The 14,740-nt window shown below is 42.4% G+C and overlaps 1 protein-coding gene across 1 annotated transcript in view; it reads left to right on the top strand.

The window, feature by feature from the left end:
• The window catches only part of LOC102302847 (single-minded homolog 2), a 15,527-nt gene extending 6,259 nt beyond the window's left edge, over window positions 1-9,268 (top strand). The window contains exons 5-6 of the mRNA XM_005951537.3: window positions 4,109-4,430; window positions 7,174-9,268. Of these exons, the coding sequence (XP_005951599.1) occupies window positions 4,109-4,430; window positions 7,174-7,862 (1,011 nt within the window). The 3' untranslated portion in view covers window positions 7,863-9,268. The remainder of the gene's footprint in view (window positions 1-4,108; window positions 4,431-7,173) is intronic.
• The last annotated feature ends 5,472 nt before the right edge of the window (window positions 9,269-14,740 follow it).

Genomic DNA, 14,740 nt, shown 5'->3' on the forward strand with positions numbered 1-14,740 from the left:
CTCTCTCGCTCTCTCTCTCTCACTATAGGTAGCCGAGTATTTTCTAATTTTTGTGTTCCAGGTGCTGTATGTTTGGAGGATTTTTTTGTTATATTTTTATTGTATTTATTTATTTCTTTTTAAATATAGCCTCTATATTATTTTTTGTCTTGCCTGTCTTGCCTTAATACATCATCATACTATACTACATATAATGTAATAACTGAAATAACACAAATAGAAATTAATTAATAAACAAATAAAGATTCAGATGAACAAGAGTATCCATAGCTTTTGCTCAGTACTTTGTTGAAACACCTGTGGCAGCAATGACACACTCATATCTTTTTGAGATATAACAAGTCTGGCAAACCTATTTTGGGGGAGTTTCTTCCATTCTTCTTTGCAGGACCTGTCAAGCTCCATTAGGTTGGATGCAGAGCATTGGTGCCATTTTCAGATCTCTCCAGAGATGTTCACTCAGGTTCAAGTCTGTGCAGTGGCAGGGCCACTTCAGGACATTCACATAGTTGTCCCAAAGACACTTCTTTGTTATCTTGGCTGTGTGCTTAAAGTTATTGCTGTGTTGGAAGCTCTGGGGCAGGTTATTAAATTCCCTTAAATCCATTTTTATGTATATAGAACCAAATCACAACAACAGTAACCTCAAGGCACTTTATACTGGAAGGTTAAGATTCTACAATAATACAGAGAAAACCACAACAATGAGATGACCTTTATAACCCAGGACCTGGCGACAGTGGGAAGGAAAAACTCTTAAAAGGAAGAAACCACAAGTAGAACAAGGTTTAAAGAGGGGTGGCTATCTGAAACGACCAGTTAGGGATGATGGGAGGAAGATGGGATAAAAGGCACAGTGTGGAAGCGAGCCAGAGATTAATAATAAATAATGATTAAATGCAGAGTGGTGTATAAATACATAGTCAGTACTTTACAATATAGAGCACCTTGAGGCGGCTGCTGTTGTGATTTGGGAATATATAAAAGAAACTGAACTGAACAGAATTGAATTGCTCTAATCTATGTAAAAAAAATATCGTGCTAAACTGAGGTCTAGCAGGACAAGCACAGAGATGAGTCCACTGTCAGAGGCCATAAGAAGATCATTTGTAACCTTCACTAAAGCTGTTTCTGTGCTGTGATGAGCTCTGAAACCCGAATGAAACTTCTCAAATAAGCCATAATTTCTGCCACCTCAAAGGTCTGTTGTTTGTAGCCCATTATTAGAGATGGATTGATCAAAAGTTTAAGACCACTTGAAAAATGGCAAAAACTCATATTTTGCAATGCTGGATCTTAACAACTCGCTAAGATCCATGTTAAATATACGAGTTTTTGCCATTTATCCACTGGTCCTAAACTTTTGATCGGGACTGTACTTAAGATTGAAGCATCAAGGATGTTTGCAAATAACAATTGGACTGGTTCTTATATTGTACTTTTCCACTACGAGCACAACTTGCCTTAATCACCCATTTACCCAATTACTTTTTTTCTATGCACGGTGGCACGGTGGTTAGCACTGTTGCCGCACAGCAAGAAGGTCCTGAGTTCAATTCCACCATCAGGCCGGGGTCTTTCTGTGTGGAGTTTGCATGTTCTCCCCTTGTTTGCGTGTGTTCTCTCCGGGTACTCCGGCTTCCTCCCACCGTCCAAAGACATGCAGCTTGTGGGGATAGGTTAATTGATTAATCCAAATTGTCACTAGGTGTGAATGTGCGAGTGAATGTGAGTGTGAATGGTTGTTCGTCCCTGTGTGTTAGCCCTGCGACAGACTGGCGACCTGTCCAGGGTGTACCCTGCCTCTCGCCCTATGACAGCTGGGATAGGCTCCAGCGCCCCCCGTGACCCTGAAAAGGATAAGAGGAAGCGAATGGATGGATGGACTTTTTTTCTATGTCAGTACTCCTAACATTCACACACATTCAGACTCTAAATTGGGGTTAGTATTTTGCCCTAGTCTGGCATACAGACTGGAATTGAACCACCAACCCTCTGATTAGTAGGCGACCTGCTTTACCAGCTGTGCTACAGCAACTCTTTACTGCTGCACACTGCTGCATTCATCTTTCCCTCAACCTTGACTAATCTCGGTCTTGATCCTGGGACTGGGACCCAGCATTTGGAGTTTTAGGTATTATTTCTGCATTGCGTTTTCCTCATATTTAGAAACCCAGTTTCTGTCAGTTGCCAGTTGTTATAAATTTAAGTCTTGTCTTATGACAAGTCCTGCTTTGGGGTCCACTTCCTGGCTGCATGCCACACAGTGGTTATATTACAGTCTCCCAGTTCCTGGTGATGAAAAGAATTCCCAGAACATGATGCTGCCACCAAGTTTCACTGTACGGATTTGTGATGAGCGGAGCCTGGTTTCTCCAGACATGACACTAGAAAGTTCAGTCTTTGTCGTGTCAGACCAGAGAATGTTTTTTCTTATGGTCTGACAATCTTCTAGTGCTGTTTAGCAAACTCCAAGTTAGCTGTCATGGGCCTTTTAATGAGGAATGGCCACCTTGACCACTCTACCGTACAGGCCCTGATTGGTGGAGTGCCGCCGAAATGGTTGTCTGGAAGGTCTCCTCTTTCCACAGATCAAGCGGAGCTCTGTCAGACTGACCCTTGCATCGGTACAACCCTGTCTTGGAGTTCTACAGACAATTCCTTGGACTTCATGGCTTGGTTTGTGCTCTGACATGCACTGTCAACTGTGGGACCTTACATAGACAGGTGTGGGTGTAACCCTAGTTACTAAGGGTTTCAGTGCATTATCATTGAGGTTGACTTTTTTTTTCATTATCAAGTTTAATTAAGTAAAATTATTTTTTAAATAACTGAAGAGCTGGTGTTTATGATGTCCCAATGGTCTGTAAAGTACACAGTTTGGGAGTACTGCCTCCTTGCATTTTACCTGAAGCAGCTACGGAGACCAAGAAGAGGGGGGAGAAAAAAAGTGTGGTCCTCTGAGTGAGAAACGTTGTTGCCTCTTTAGTGGGATTTTGCTGAGGAAACAAGCTGCCAGGCAACTGTTGTTTAGTTGGAGGAGAGTTTTATTATTGCTGGGATTCTTCTGGTTGTGCTATGACGCCGCACCCTCGCCTATTTGAGGGTTCAGGAGAACCCGTTTTGTTGTTTACTTTTCTCAGGTTTTTTGGGTGTACCAGTCCAAAGATGGCGAGCCATCCCTCCAGGATTTGTTGAGATGATTGATCTGAGAAGAAACTGAAATTCTTTGGACAAGCCATGAACTTTACAAATTCTACTTAAGTCTCAGGACAGAGTTGCACTTCACTGCTCCTTTGCACATTCTACAAGAAGAGATTTTATTGCTGGACTCACACAACTTAGAGATGTGGGCTGAGTCACATCCGCTGGGGGTGTATTCTGTTTATTATTTTGTTGATGTAATTGGTTTTTTGTATTATATATGTAAGTGATTATTCATGTTGAGATTTTAAGGTTGTGAAGAAATGCAAGTTCAGTGGTCCAGTACCCATGAAAATATTCAAATCTGTATCCCAACTATTAAAATGTGTTACATGTACTTTCCAATCCAATTACATGTAATGTCCAATCAACTGAATTTACCACAAGTAGACTCTGATCAAGTTGTAGAAACATTTGATAGATGAACAGTGGAAACAAGATGTACAACAGGTACATAATGTACGTGTTATGTTTTTGTTCTTTAATTTTACTAAATTTGCAAGACTTTGAAGCAATTTCTTTAACGTTGTCATTATGGGGTATTGTGTGTAGAATCTCGAGATGAAAAATAAAATTTTAGAATAAGGATTCAGTTTTAGAATATGACAAACACTGAAGCACATGAAGTGCTGAATACTTTCTGAACTAACACAGAATGTTTTACCCACCGACAGTGAATAAGTTGAGATGTCATTTAAGCTTCTGCTGAATTTTACTCAGAAGAGCTTTGATCCTGATGATTACAGCGAACAAAGACCAATTCAAACCATTTTTGACTTACAAGGGATCTAGTAGGAAAAAGATAATCAAATATTTTATTGTCTTACAGAGCTACTTTGATAAATACTGAAATAAAGTGTTATCCTAAGATAATAACCTTCCCTGTATTTTTTATGAACATCAGAAGGCTCCTCGCCTCTTCCAGCCGGACCTCTCATACTGCTCGTCACAAAAGGGGATGTTGAAAGACAGATCCCTGTACCCAATGACCCCTTGCAGGGAGACGAGAACCAACCTGAGACCTGAAGGAGTTCAGGTGTCCTGCAGCCCCACTTACAATCTGACTCTCCATTACCCATCCCATCATCAGCATCTGAACGTTCAGAGCCAGCTGCCCAGCTCAGTTCCCTCCTCTCAGCTATCTCAACAAATCATCGGCTCCCTGCATAGTAAAGGGGCTGATGGATGGAACATCAGCAACTCCACAGCAGCCAACAAATACAAAGGTTACGTTTTTATTTAATTTGATTTATAGTCTAGGTTTCTGTAACAATAGCTCGGGAGTCTCTCAATGAACTACAGGGATATGATGGATTTATGTCTGAGGCCACTGTCTCCCACAGTTCACCACTGTGCGAGGTGTAGGAGGGGTCATGAAATCCTGCAGGTATACAAGCTTTACCTGAGATCTGAGCTGGTTACAGGATTTGTAATGTAGCAGAGTCACAAATCTCTCCTTTAGATCTATCGATTTGATTATGGCCAATGATGTGGCCTGGGTTAAAGTTGCTCTGTCTGTCAGTGATTACGCAGTGGATTCCCCCAAGACAAGAGAGCTGGAGTTTCCTGAAGTTTTTCCTGCATGTGTGGCCCCCCTGTGAACCACCCTTTTACTAACCTCTCTGATTCCCTATTAAGCACTTGGAATGGCTGTGATGTGCAATCTGTTGATGGGAATAAAGCATGTGGTGGTATAGGTGATGACCCAGGAATGGGTGCTCTTCACAGCCGTCAGAAGAGATAAACAGGTCATGTGAGTAAAACATGAGGAGGACCCTCTGAATTGGGAGTCTCTGGTGCAGAAGCAGCAGAATAATCCTTCCCTGGAACATGCCATGAGGTCAGCAGTAAGTGCAGGAGGCTAAAGATGTGCCAAAGTGTTACTATTTTCACAATGACACATTGTCCAGGAAGTGGAGGTCTCCTTCTAGGCCAGCTGATGAGGACCGGGCCACAACAGAACAAGTCGTTTTGCCAAAGTGTTGTCGCCAGGAGGTTTTGCAGTTGGTGCATGTGTCATTGTTTGGACACATGGCTGCAAAGAAAACCTTGGAGAAACTTAGCCAACACCTATATTGGCCTAGTATGTGGAAGGATATGAAATTATTTTGGTGCCGCTGCCATGTTTGTCAGGTTGTCGAAGAGCCAAGTGTATCTAATCCAGTAACACCATTACAACTTTTTCCAGTTGAGAATGAGCCTTTTGCTCACATAATGGTTGACTTTGTTGGACCTTGTTGGAGCCAGGGATCGAACCACTAAGCTTCCAATCAGTAGGTGACCTGCTCTACCTCCTGAGCTACAGCCACTCACTGGCAAACATGAGTAAACCCTCACTAGGTTTTGGATAAAGTGTACACTCACAAACCTGTCAAATCTGCATTTGAAACGTTGGCTGCCATAGCAGTATAGTATTGCAACATGGCATTTGGGTCTTCTAACTAAAATAGGAAAAAAGGAACATAAATAGCGCCATCATTGTCAGACATGGCGCACATCTGGTTGACATACACTCTGCAATGACACCAATCTGGGCCAGACCTGCTTGCTATGTGGGTCTGAGGTTGTTAATGCCAGACTATATAACGCAGAGGCCAGAGCAGCTCTTGCGGAAGAGCTGAAACACTTGACTGAGTGCCAGAGGCAGGAGGTAGTTGACTGCTATTCTGAGCTATTTCAGGATGTGCCTGGAATATCTGATAGGATTGTTGATGATGTGGATGTGGGAGAGGCAGTCCCAATCAAACAACACGCATCATCTGTCCCCTCACAAATGGAAGGTGGCGAAGGAGGAAGTGCTTTACATGCTCCAGATTGGTGTGATTGAGCCAGCAGATGGGGCGTGGAGCTGACCTGTACTGTTAGCTGCTAAGGAGGGGAGGCCAGATCATTTTTGGAAGGTGAATTTTAGGAAGGTCAGTCATGTCACGAATTCAGATGCTTTCCCCATACTTCGGCTGGAAGACTGCATTGACCAAGTACGTAAGGCTGATCTTTTGAAAGGGTACTGTTAGGTACCACTGACAGAACGTGTTTGTGAGATGTCAGCATTTGTGGCTTATGATATCTTATACCAGTTTAAAGTGCTACCGTTTGGGATAAAGAATGCTCGTGCCACCTCCCAGTGGTTGATGAATTTTGTCATTCAGATCTTTTTTTCCCAAAAAGAAAAAGCCTGCGCTGTGAGGTCAGGAAGACGGGTGAGTGAGCCCAGCAGCTAGAAGTATGTATTTTTCCATCGCTTCATGTCCAGGCTTAGAAGAGGCAGCTTGATGGCAAAGGTGCCCACAAACAGGTCTCCCAAGAACACAAAATAGCTTGCTGGCTCCATGCAGAACAATCTGTACACAGGGAAACAGCAGTTAAGTTTCTCCTGAAGAGGCAACTGGTGAAAGCAGTGGCAAAGGAGTTGGGCTTCACAAGCTGTTTGAAATATAATGGTCCAGTGAGGACTGAGGGTCTGGAGTTCTGGTTCTGAACAAATTCCAGACTACACAAACACAAGTAGGAAGTCCATATTAAAGCCAACAGAATAATTTTTTGTAGTCTGGTGTTTTTCTGAATTGTTCTGTGTTTTCCAGGTTAGCCAGCTTGTAAAGCTGATGCTATTCTGAAATGCATTCGGTCCTCTTGATCTCTGCAGTGTTACAGATAGGCTTTCAATGGCATTGCCACTTGCACCAACAACAGAAAGCTGTAGCTTTAACTTGCAAGTCCATATTCATATCCACACAATTCATGTTGTTTTCAGAATGGAAGAATGTTAAACTAAAGCTTAGTTGCAGTAGTGAATGCAAGCTCAGGGAAACATGCATTTGTCAATAACATCATAGGTGGATTCATTAAAACACTGACAGTCTGACATCTTATGAATAACACTGTAAACTCCTTAGGAGCCATTCAGCAGAGTGCTCATGTCATTTTAATTAAGGTGCAAGCCAACTTCTGAACATGTCTTCTCTTTAATAGGGCCTGTACTGGCAGCTGACCGTGGGTACCAGGATGATTGTCCCAGTGGAATGAACCCTCTTTCAAACAGCAAGCTAAAGGACGAATTCTGTGAACATTACACACTCGTCCATAGCAAAGTTTGTCCACATGCCCAGCCTCATGCCGCAAAGGGGAGTAAAGCTTTAAACCAGGACATGCAACATTATGCAAAAGGTGACAGGGCCCTGGCTTGCCCTGTGCTCAGCAGCCTGGTACTTGGTAAAGGTGAGCATGGTGGCTTGTTGCATGGCATAGGCCAGTCGCTCCCTGTGCAGATAGTGCTTGAGCAGAAGAAGATGCTCTGTATGATGGAGACCCCTTACAGTCACATTGCTGCAGAATATCATCAACCTGCTGACGACCAGCAGCAGTTTGGAGCTGCCACGGAGCCACAGTCCAGATCTGCAGACGACACAAGAATGCTGACAGGTATAGGAGCTCCATATATGTCTTTAAACTTTCATCAAGTCTTGGGCAAACCTGGTCCTATTAAGGCCTCCCCTTTTGCCTCACTGAGCAATATAACAGATGGCCATTGTTACCAAGGTAAAGAGATGGTGTCTTACAACTGTACTAGCCAGAATCCCAGCTCCAGCTCATCTCCTGAGAGCCACAGAGAGACCCCACACTGCACTGGCACATCTGTCATCATCACGAATGAGAGGTGACCCAGAAAGAGAAGCAGGCTTTATCCGTGTCTGCACACATAGCTCTGACACTGCAGCTGATTGCATCATGTTTAAACAGGTTTAGAACTTTTCTGTAAAGCATATGTAGTAATGCAGCATTTGAAAGTATTTTATTTACTTTCTACTGAATAAATGAATGAATGATTTGATCTTAACCTAAACTTAGGACTTTAAGATGGAATAATGTCTGAATCATGTGATCAGAATATTTGAAATGCAAATATTACTACTGTTACTTCAGTCATTTCATAGCAGGTGTCCATGTGTCACTTCCATGGGAACATGTCTGTGAAGCCTCAGTCATCCAGGTCATCTTAGTCTACGGAGCTCGGAAAGAAAAGCCTCTGGACTTCTTTAAGTTGCTTGAAGACATTTCACCTCTCATCCAAGAAGCTTCTTCAGTTCTAGGGTCAAATTGTGGAGAGTCACAGATTTAAGCCCTGTGGGAGTGTCCCCCCCAAGAGGGGCAATGGACCCCCTACCTAATCACACGAGCCAAGGTGTAGGAAACGGGTGTAGGTCACAGTCAGCCATGGTTCCATGGGAACAGTTTAGTCTTCAGCTCATTTCATTGTTCACCTTCATTTTCTGTAACTCTTGAACTTGTTGTCAAACTGGTAAAGTTTGATGTTTTTAGTCTGCCTGTGTTTTAGCTGTGCTGTGTTTGCTTGTGCTGCCATGAATACTGCATAGCAGGCGTGTTGTGAATTTTCATATATTTATTGCATAGCTGAAATTATTCGTTAAAACTCAAAATATGATAAGTTAGCGACCAACACAGGATGAAACACTATTAAAACTCAAATCTGTGACAAATCAGAAGACTTGATATTTGATTTCACTGTTAACAGCTGTCTTCTAACAGGGGCTTGTTTCAGGGTTAGGGTTAGGTTTACTCATATAAATCGAATCACGTTGGTTTGTTTATGATAACACTCATTCTATGGCTGAATAACGACGACCAAAAACCTAAAAACATTTGCCAAAAATTATTATTATAAGTATTTTGGTGTCCAGCATTCTAACCCTAAATATTAATGTTTGTCTGCTTGTGTTTTTTCATCCTTTGCACTATTATTTTTTTTTATAAACAATAATTTTCTGTGAAAGCAATCAAATTAAAGTCAAGCGTAATAAGCTGGGTTTGTAATATTATATTATTCAAACAAGGACTGGTATAGCTTTGGAAAGAGACTGGTTTGTTCCTGTTTCCTGATGGTGTGTTTAGTTAACCTGTTACTGACCGGAGCTAACTTTGTACTGCATACTGCTAATTTAGCCAAACACTTTCATTCCAGACTGTACCACACTATCAACCTGCTTTACACCAGCATGTCAGTAACATTTGTAATTTATCAAAATTACATTAATAAAGCTATTTTTAAAAAAAAAACATTTTTTCAAATCAGTTCTTCCTGTTTCTTTATGTGGTCATTGACAATCTGTCCATAACAAAGTTCAGCGCTCCTAAATTTAAAGACGTTTTTAAGTGAAACTAAGTTTTCCAGTGGATATTCTGTTGCCACCTCAACACAAATGTGAGTGGTCATTGCTGCCCTTCCTGTTCAAACACAGTATTCAGACTTTTTTTTACACTGTATTCTCATTAATTTGACTTGTGTTGTGTTATGCTTGCTGAAGACTGGTGCAGAGTGGAGGCACAGGACAACATGTTCAGGCTGCTGCATCATGTGCAGTTTCTCCTTTTGGTTACTTTGGTTACCGTGGCTCAGGGGGTTGGGAAGCGTATCTGTAACCGGATGGTCACCAGTTCAATCCCTGGGCTCTCTGTCCTGGTCGTTGTGTCCTTGGGCAAGACACTTCACCTACCGCCTACTGGTGTTGGTCAGAGGGGCCGATTGCCCCAGGGCAGCTGTGGCTGCAACTGTAGCTGCCTCCACCAGTGTGTGAATGTGAGAGTGACTGAATAGTGGCATTGTAAAGCGCTTTGGGTGCCTTGAAAAGCGCTATATAAATCCAATCCATTATTACTTTCACATGGACATTTTGGAGAAGCACAAATATTTTTGTACAACTCCTATTTTTCAGCTTTCTAAGAGCTTTAAAAATGATCTTGATATTTATGAAGTTATTGGTTTCTTTGCTAACAATCATTGACACACACCTCTGGGAAGGAGGAGTGCCCAGTGTCCGTATTTTACTTTTGCCAGCTAAGGATTTCATGACTATGGCAACGATGGGCTTGATTGAGTACCAGTAAACAGGGCCTAGTTTACTGGAGCTAGTGTAAAACCTTTCAGTTCTAATAGGTCCTGAACGAGCAGCTAGTGTTCGTGCAGACAGGCTGGCTGTAGGAGGTAGAGCAGGTCATCTGCTAATCAGTGGTTCGATCCCTGGCAGGTCCAGGCTGCATGCCAAATATCCTTGGGCAAGGAACTAAACCCAAAGTTGCTCTCCAATGAATGTGTGTGAAAGCACTGAAGTGCAGAATATCGTGCCTGTGTGAATGGGTGAATGAGGCATGCTGTTTAAAACGCTTTGATTGATTGATTATGCCTTCAGTTGTCACTTGCATCATTACATGTACATGTTACCGACCATACACACATTGTACAAACATCACATTGGGAAGACAGGTCAGAGAAAAACTATGAAATACACAAGAGAGGAGGAGAAAAAAAGCTCTACCCAGACTGAGCTCCTGAGAGGAGAAAAAAACCGGTTCATTTACCGATCACACGAAGCAGACTGAGTGACTTTGGTGCTTAAATGAAGCCACACACAGCTAAGTGTCATTTTTCTTTTGGTTATTTTCCTTCAGTTTAAAATCTGCCTTCTGAAGAGTCATCACAGCGCTTTAATGGTCTGAACTGTGTGTGCGTGTCCACCGACGAGGCTGTACATGTGTGTCACACACTTAATACAAAAAGGGAGAGCTTCCTTTTGATCCCAGCAACCTGCAGACTTGAGTTGTTTAATAGGATGTTGAGAGTATGGATCCAACAGAGAGCCATTTGCTTAATAATCTTCAGATGGCTTTTGGCACCAACAGCAGCTTAACGGTGTCGCTTCACCCCTTTTACTTAATATATCTGCTTCTGTCACACAAGAACCCATGGGCTAAAGGACTGAGAACAGAAATGACCTTCATAATATTGCGATGGTACAGGAGGATGAAGGAAGAAAGGGAGTGTTATAAAGTGGTCATAAATAATTAAGACTGACCTTTTATCTAGGAGATTAAAGATTAAATGATCTTTGATTCAGTTTTGGTGAATTTGTGCACATCAAGTGTAAATCTGTGTGTGCATCATCACAAACTCCTGTTTACAGTACAGCTGAATGGTGCAGTTGCTGCACTGGCATTTTTACTAAACTAATCTAAATGCAATCTCAAAGAGAACCAGTCCGTTTATGCTGTGAATGAACCGACAACACTACAGTAGTGTCACTATGATGACTTCCATAATGGCCTGTTATGTCTGAGATACAGGAAGTTTTGAGGTCCCATGAAAGCAACATGCTGCGTCCACTTTGCACATTTCCTGCCACCTCATCTGGTGAGGAGAGCTCAGCAGTGTAAGGTGCTGGAGACAAATGAAGAGTCAAGAAATAGATCTGTGTGTGATCACATCAGCCACATGAGAGGAACACTCGACTGGTACGCATATAATGCCAACAAGCCTCACCTAATAACACACACGCGCGTGCACACACACAAACACACACAAACACACACTCACACGCACACGCACACAAACACGCGCGCGTACACACGCACACAAACACACACTCACACGCACACAAACACACGCGCACACACACACATTAGAGGAAACCCAGGGTTCAGTATATTGCCTGAAGACACTTGGATATTAAGCCTCTGGAAAATCCTGTTCCGGGCGGGGTGGGGGGCTAGAGGAAGAAGACCGGACAACGATCATACGATCATCTCTGCATTCTACAGGGTGGGCCATTTATATGGATACAGCGTAATAACATGGGAATGGTTGGTGATATTAAAGTCCTGTTTGTGGCACATTAGTATATGTGAGGGGGCAAACTCCTCAAGATGGGTGGTGACCATGGTGGCCATTTAGAAGTCGGCCATCTTGGATACAACTTTTGTTTTTTCAATAGGAAGAGGGCCATGTGACACATCAAACTTATTGGTAATGTCACAAGAAAAACAATGGTGTGCTTGGTTTCAACGTAACGTTTTCATTCTTCATCATCATCATCATTCATTTATTTATTTATATAGCACTTTAAAAACACACCTGGTAGACCAAAGTGCTGTACAATACTAATATGCACATAGTAATAAAACCAGACATAGCAATAAAGTTAAAAAACAATAAAATAAAAAAATAAAAAATAAAATAAAATCAGTTACCCACAGAGTTAAAAGCCAGGGAATAAAAATAGGTTTTTAATAAAGACTTAAAAACTGGCACTGATGCAGCCTGTCTAATATGGAGAGGAAGGTTATTCCAAAGCATCGGTGCGCAACAGAGAACGCTCGGTCTCCTCTAAGTTTCAGCCGTGACTTTGGGACCGAAAGCAGCAACTGCTCAGCTGACCGAAGGGAACGAGTGGGGACGTGGGGCTTCAACAAATCAGACAAATAAACAGGTGCCAGACCATTTAGAGATTTAAAAGCCAATAAAAGGACTTTAAAACGGATCCTGAATTCAATTGGAAGCCAGTGTAAAGAGGCCAAAATCGGAGTGATGTGATCAAATTTTCTTCTACCAGTTAAAAATCGTGCCGCAGCATTTTGCACTAATTGCAAGCGTGACAAAGTGCCCTGCCCAACCCCTGTTAAAAGAGAATTACAATAATCTAAACGTGAGGTAATAAAGGCATGAATAACGCTTTCCAAGTCACGCTTGGAAAGAAAGGGCTTAACCTTTGATAAACGTCTGAGGTGATAAAATGCTGATTTTACCACCCCGTTTACATGGTCATCAAAGGTGAGTGCAGAATCAATTTTAACTCCGAGATTTGTGATCGAACTCTTTAGTTGGGAAGTCAAAGCTGCAAGATCAACATCCAGAGTATGAGAAGAACGATTTGGGCCAAATAAAATTGCTTCTGTCTTCCGATCATTAAAATTTAAAAAGTTGTTTGCCATCCATGCTTTCATTTCATAGGAGTCTATTACAGAGTTTCTCGTTTGTTCACAGCCATTGACAGTCAAGAGGTTAACACGTGAGGAGCGGATCGAAATTGTGTTGATATCTGGTGAACGCAGTAACCGGGTCATTGCAGCAGATTTCAATGCAAGACACCCTACGAGACCACCCATCTCCCATGCTACAGTCAGCAAACTGCTTGCTAAGTTTCGTGAAACTGGTTCAGTGTTGGATTTGCCAAAATGTGGACGCAAGAAAACTGTCACTAATGAAGAAACATCAGTGGCTGTCCTAGCTTCATTCAGCAAGAGCCCACAGCGTAGCACTCGCCGCATGTCACTGGAGAGTGGCATTAGTCGAACATCCCTTCGGCGGATATTAGCTACTCACAAATGGCACCCTTACAAACTCCAGCTACTGCAGCATCTCAACGAGGATGACCCAGATCCGCACAGAATTTGCAGAATGGGCAAAACAAAAATTGGAACAGGACCCTCAGTTCACGCAGAAGATTTTGTTCAGTGATGAGGCAAACTTTTATGTGAATGGTGAAGTTAACAAACAAAACCACCGCTATTGGTCTGACACTAACCCACATTGGATGGATCCCTCCAAGACTGTTGGAACAACAAAAGTGATGGTTTGGTGTGGTATATGGGGACAACGATAGTGGGTCCATTCTTCATCAATGGAAACCTCAAGGCCACTGGATATTTGAAATTGCTACATGATGATGTGTTTCCCTCTTTATGCACTGAAGCTGGCACGTTCCCTGAGTTTTTCCAGCAAGATGGTGCACCACCACATTATGGGTGCCAGGTCCGAGCATTCCTAGATGAACAGTTTCCTGGAAAGTGGATTGGTCGTCGTGGGCCAGTTGAATGGCCCCCAAGGTCTCCCGATCTGACCCCCTTAGACTTTTATCTTTGGGGTCATCTGAAGGCAATTGTCTATGGTGTGAAGATACGAGATGTGCAGCACCTGAAACTACAGATACTGGATGCCTGTGCTGGCATTTCTCCTGCGGTGTTGCTATCAGTGTGTGAAGAGTGGGAGAAGAGGGTTGCATTGACAATCCAACACAATGGGCAGCACATTGAACACATTTTATAAGTGGTCAGAAACTTGTAAATAACTCATGAAAGAATAAAGTTACGTTGAAACCAAGCACACCATTGTTTTTCTTGTGACATTACCAATAAGTTTGATGTGTCACATGGCCCTCTTCCTATTGAAAAAACAAACGTTGTATCCAAGATGGCCGACTTCTAAATGGCCACCATGGTCACCACCCATCTTGAGGAGTTTGCCCCCTCACATATACTAATGTGCCACAAACAGGACTTTAGTATCACCAACCATTCCCATGTTATTACGGCGTATCCATATAAATGGCCCACCCTGTACTTTTAAATATCCTGGGAACCACAAGTAAACCAGCAGTCTGAGAGAGAAGTGCTCTGTTTGACAGGTACGGTACTGTGAGGTCTTTAAGGTAAGACGGGGACCGACTGTTCAAGCTCTATGATGAGGAGGATTTTAAATTTGCTTCTGGATTTAATAGGGAGCCAATGAAGGAACGACAGTATGGACGAAATACGCTTTCTCGTTCTAGTCCCTGTTCCTCTTTCTACAAGATTTTGGATCAACTGAAGGCTTTTCAGGAAGTTTTTAGGATGTCCAGATAATAATGAATTACAATACTGAATACTGCTTTTTGACCTATGGTACATAGCCCAATAATAGAGATAGGGTGAT

This window comes from Haplochromis burtoni, unplaced genomic scaffold (assembly GCF_018398535.1).
Source record: "Haplochromis burtoni strain Fernald_Lab_line unplaced genomic scaffold, NCSU_Asbu1 Contig_1049, whole genome shotgun sequence".
In the NCBI taxonomy this organism is placed as follows: domain Eukaryota; kingdom Metazoa; phylum Chordata; class Actinopteri; order Cichliformes; family Cichlidae; genus Haplochromis; species Haplochromis burtoni.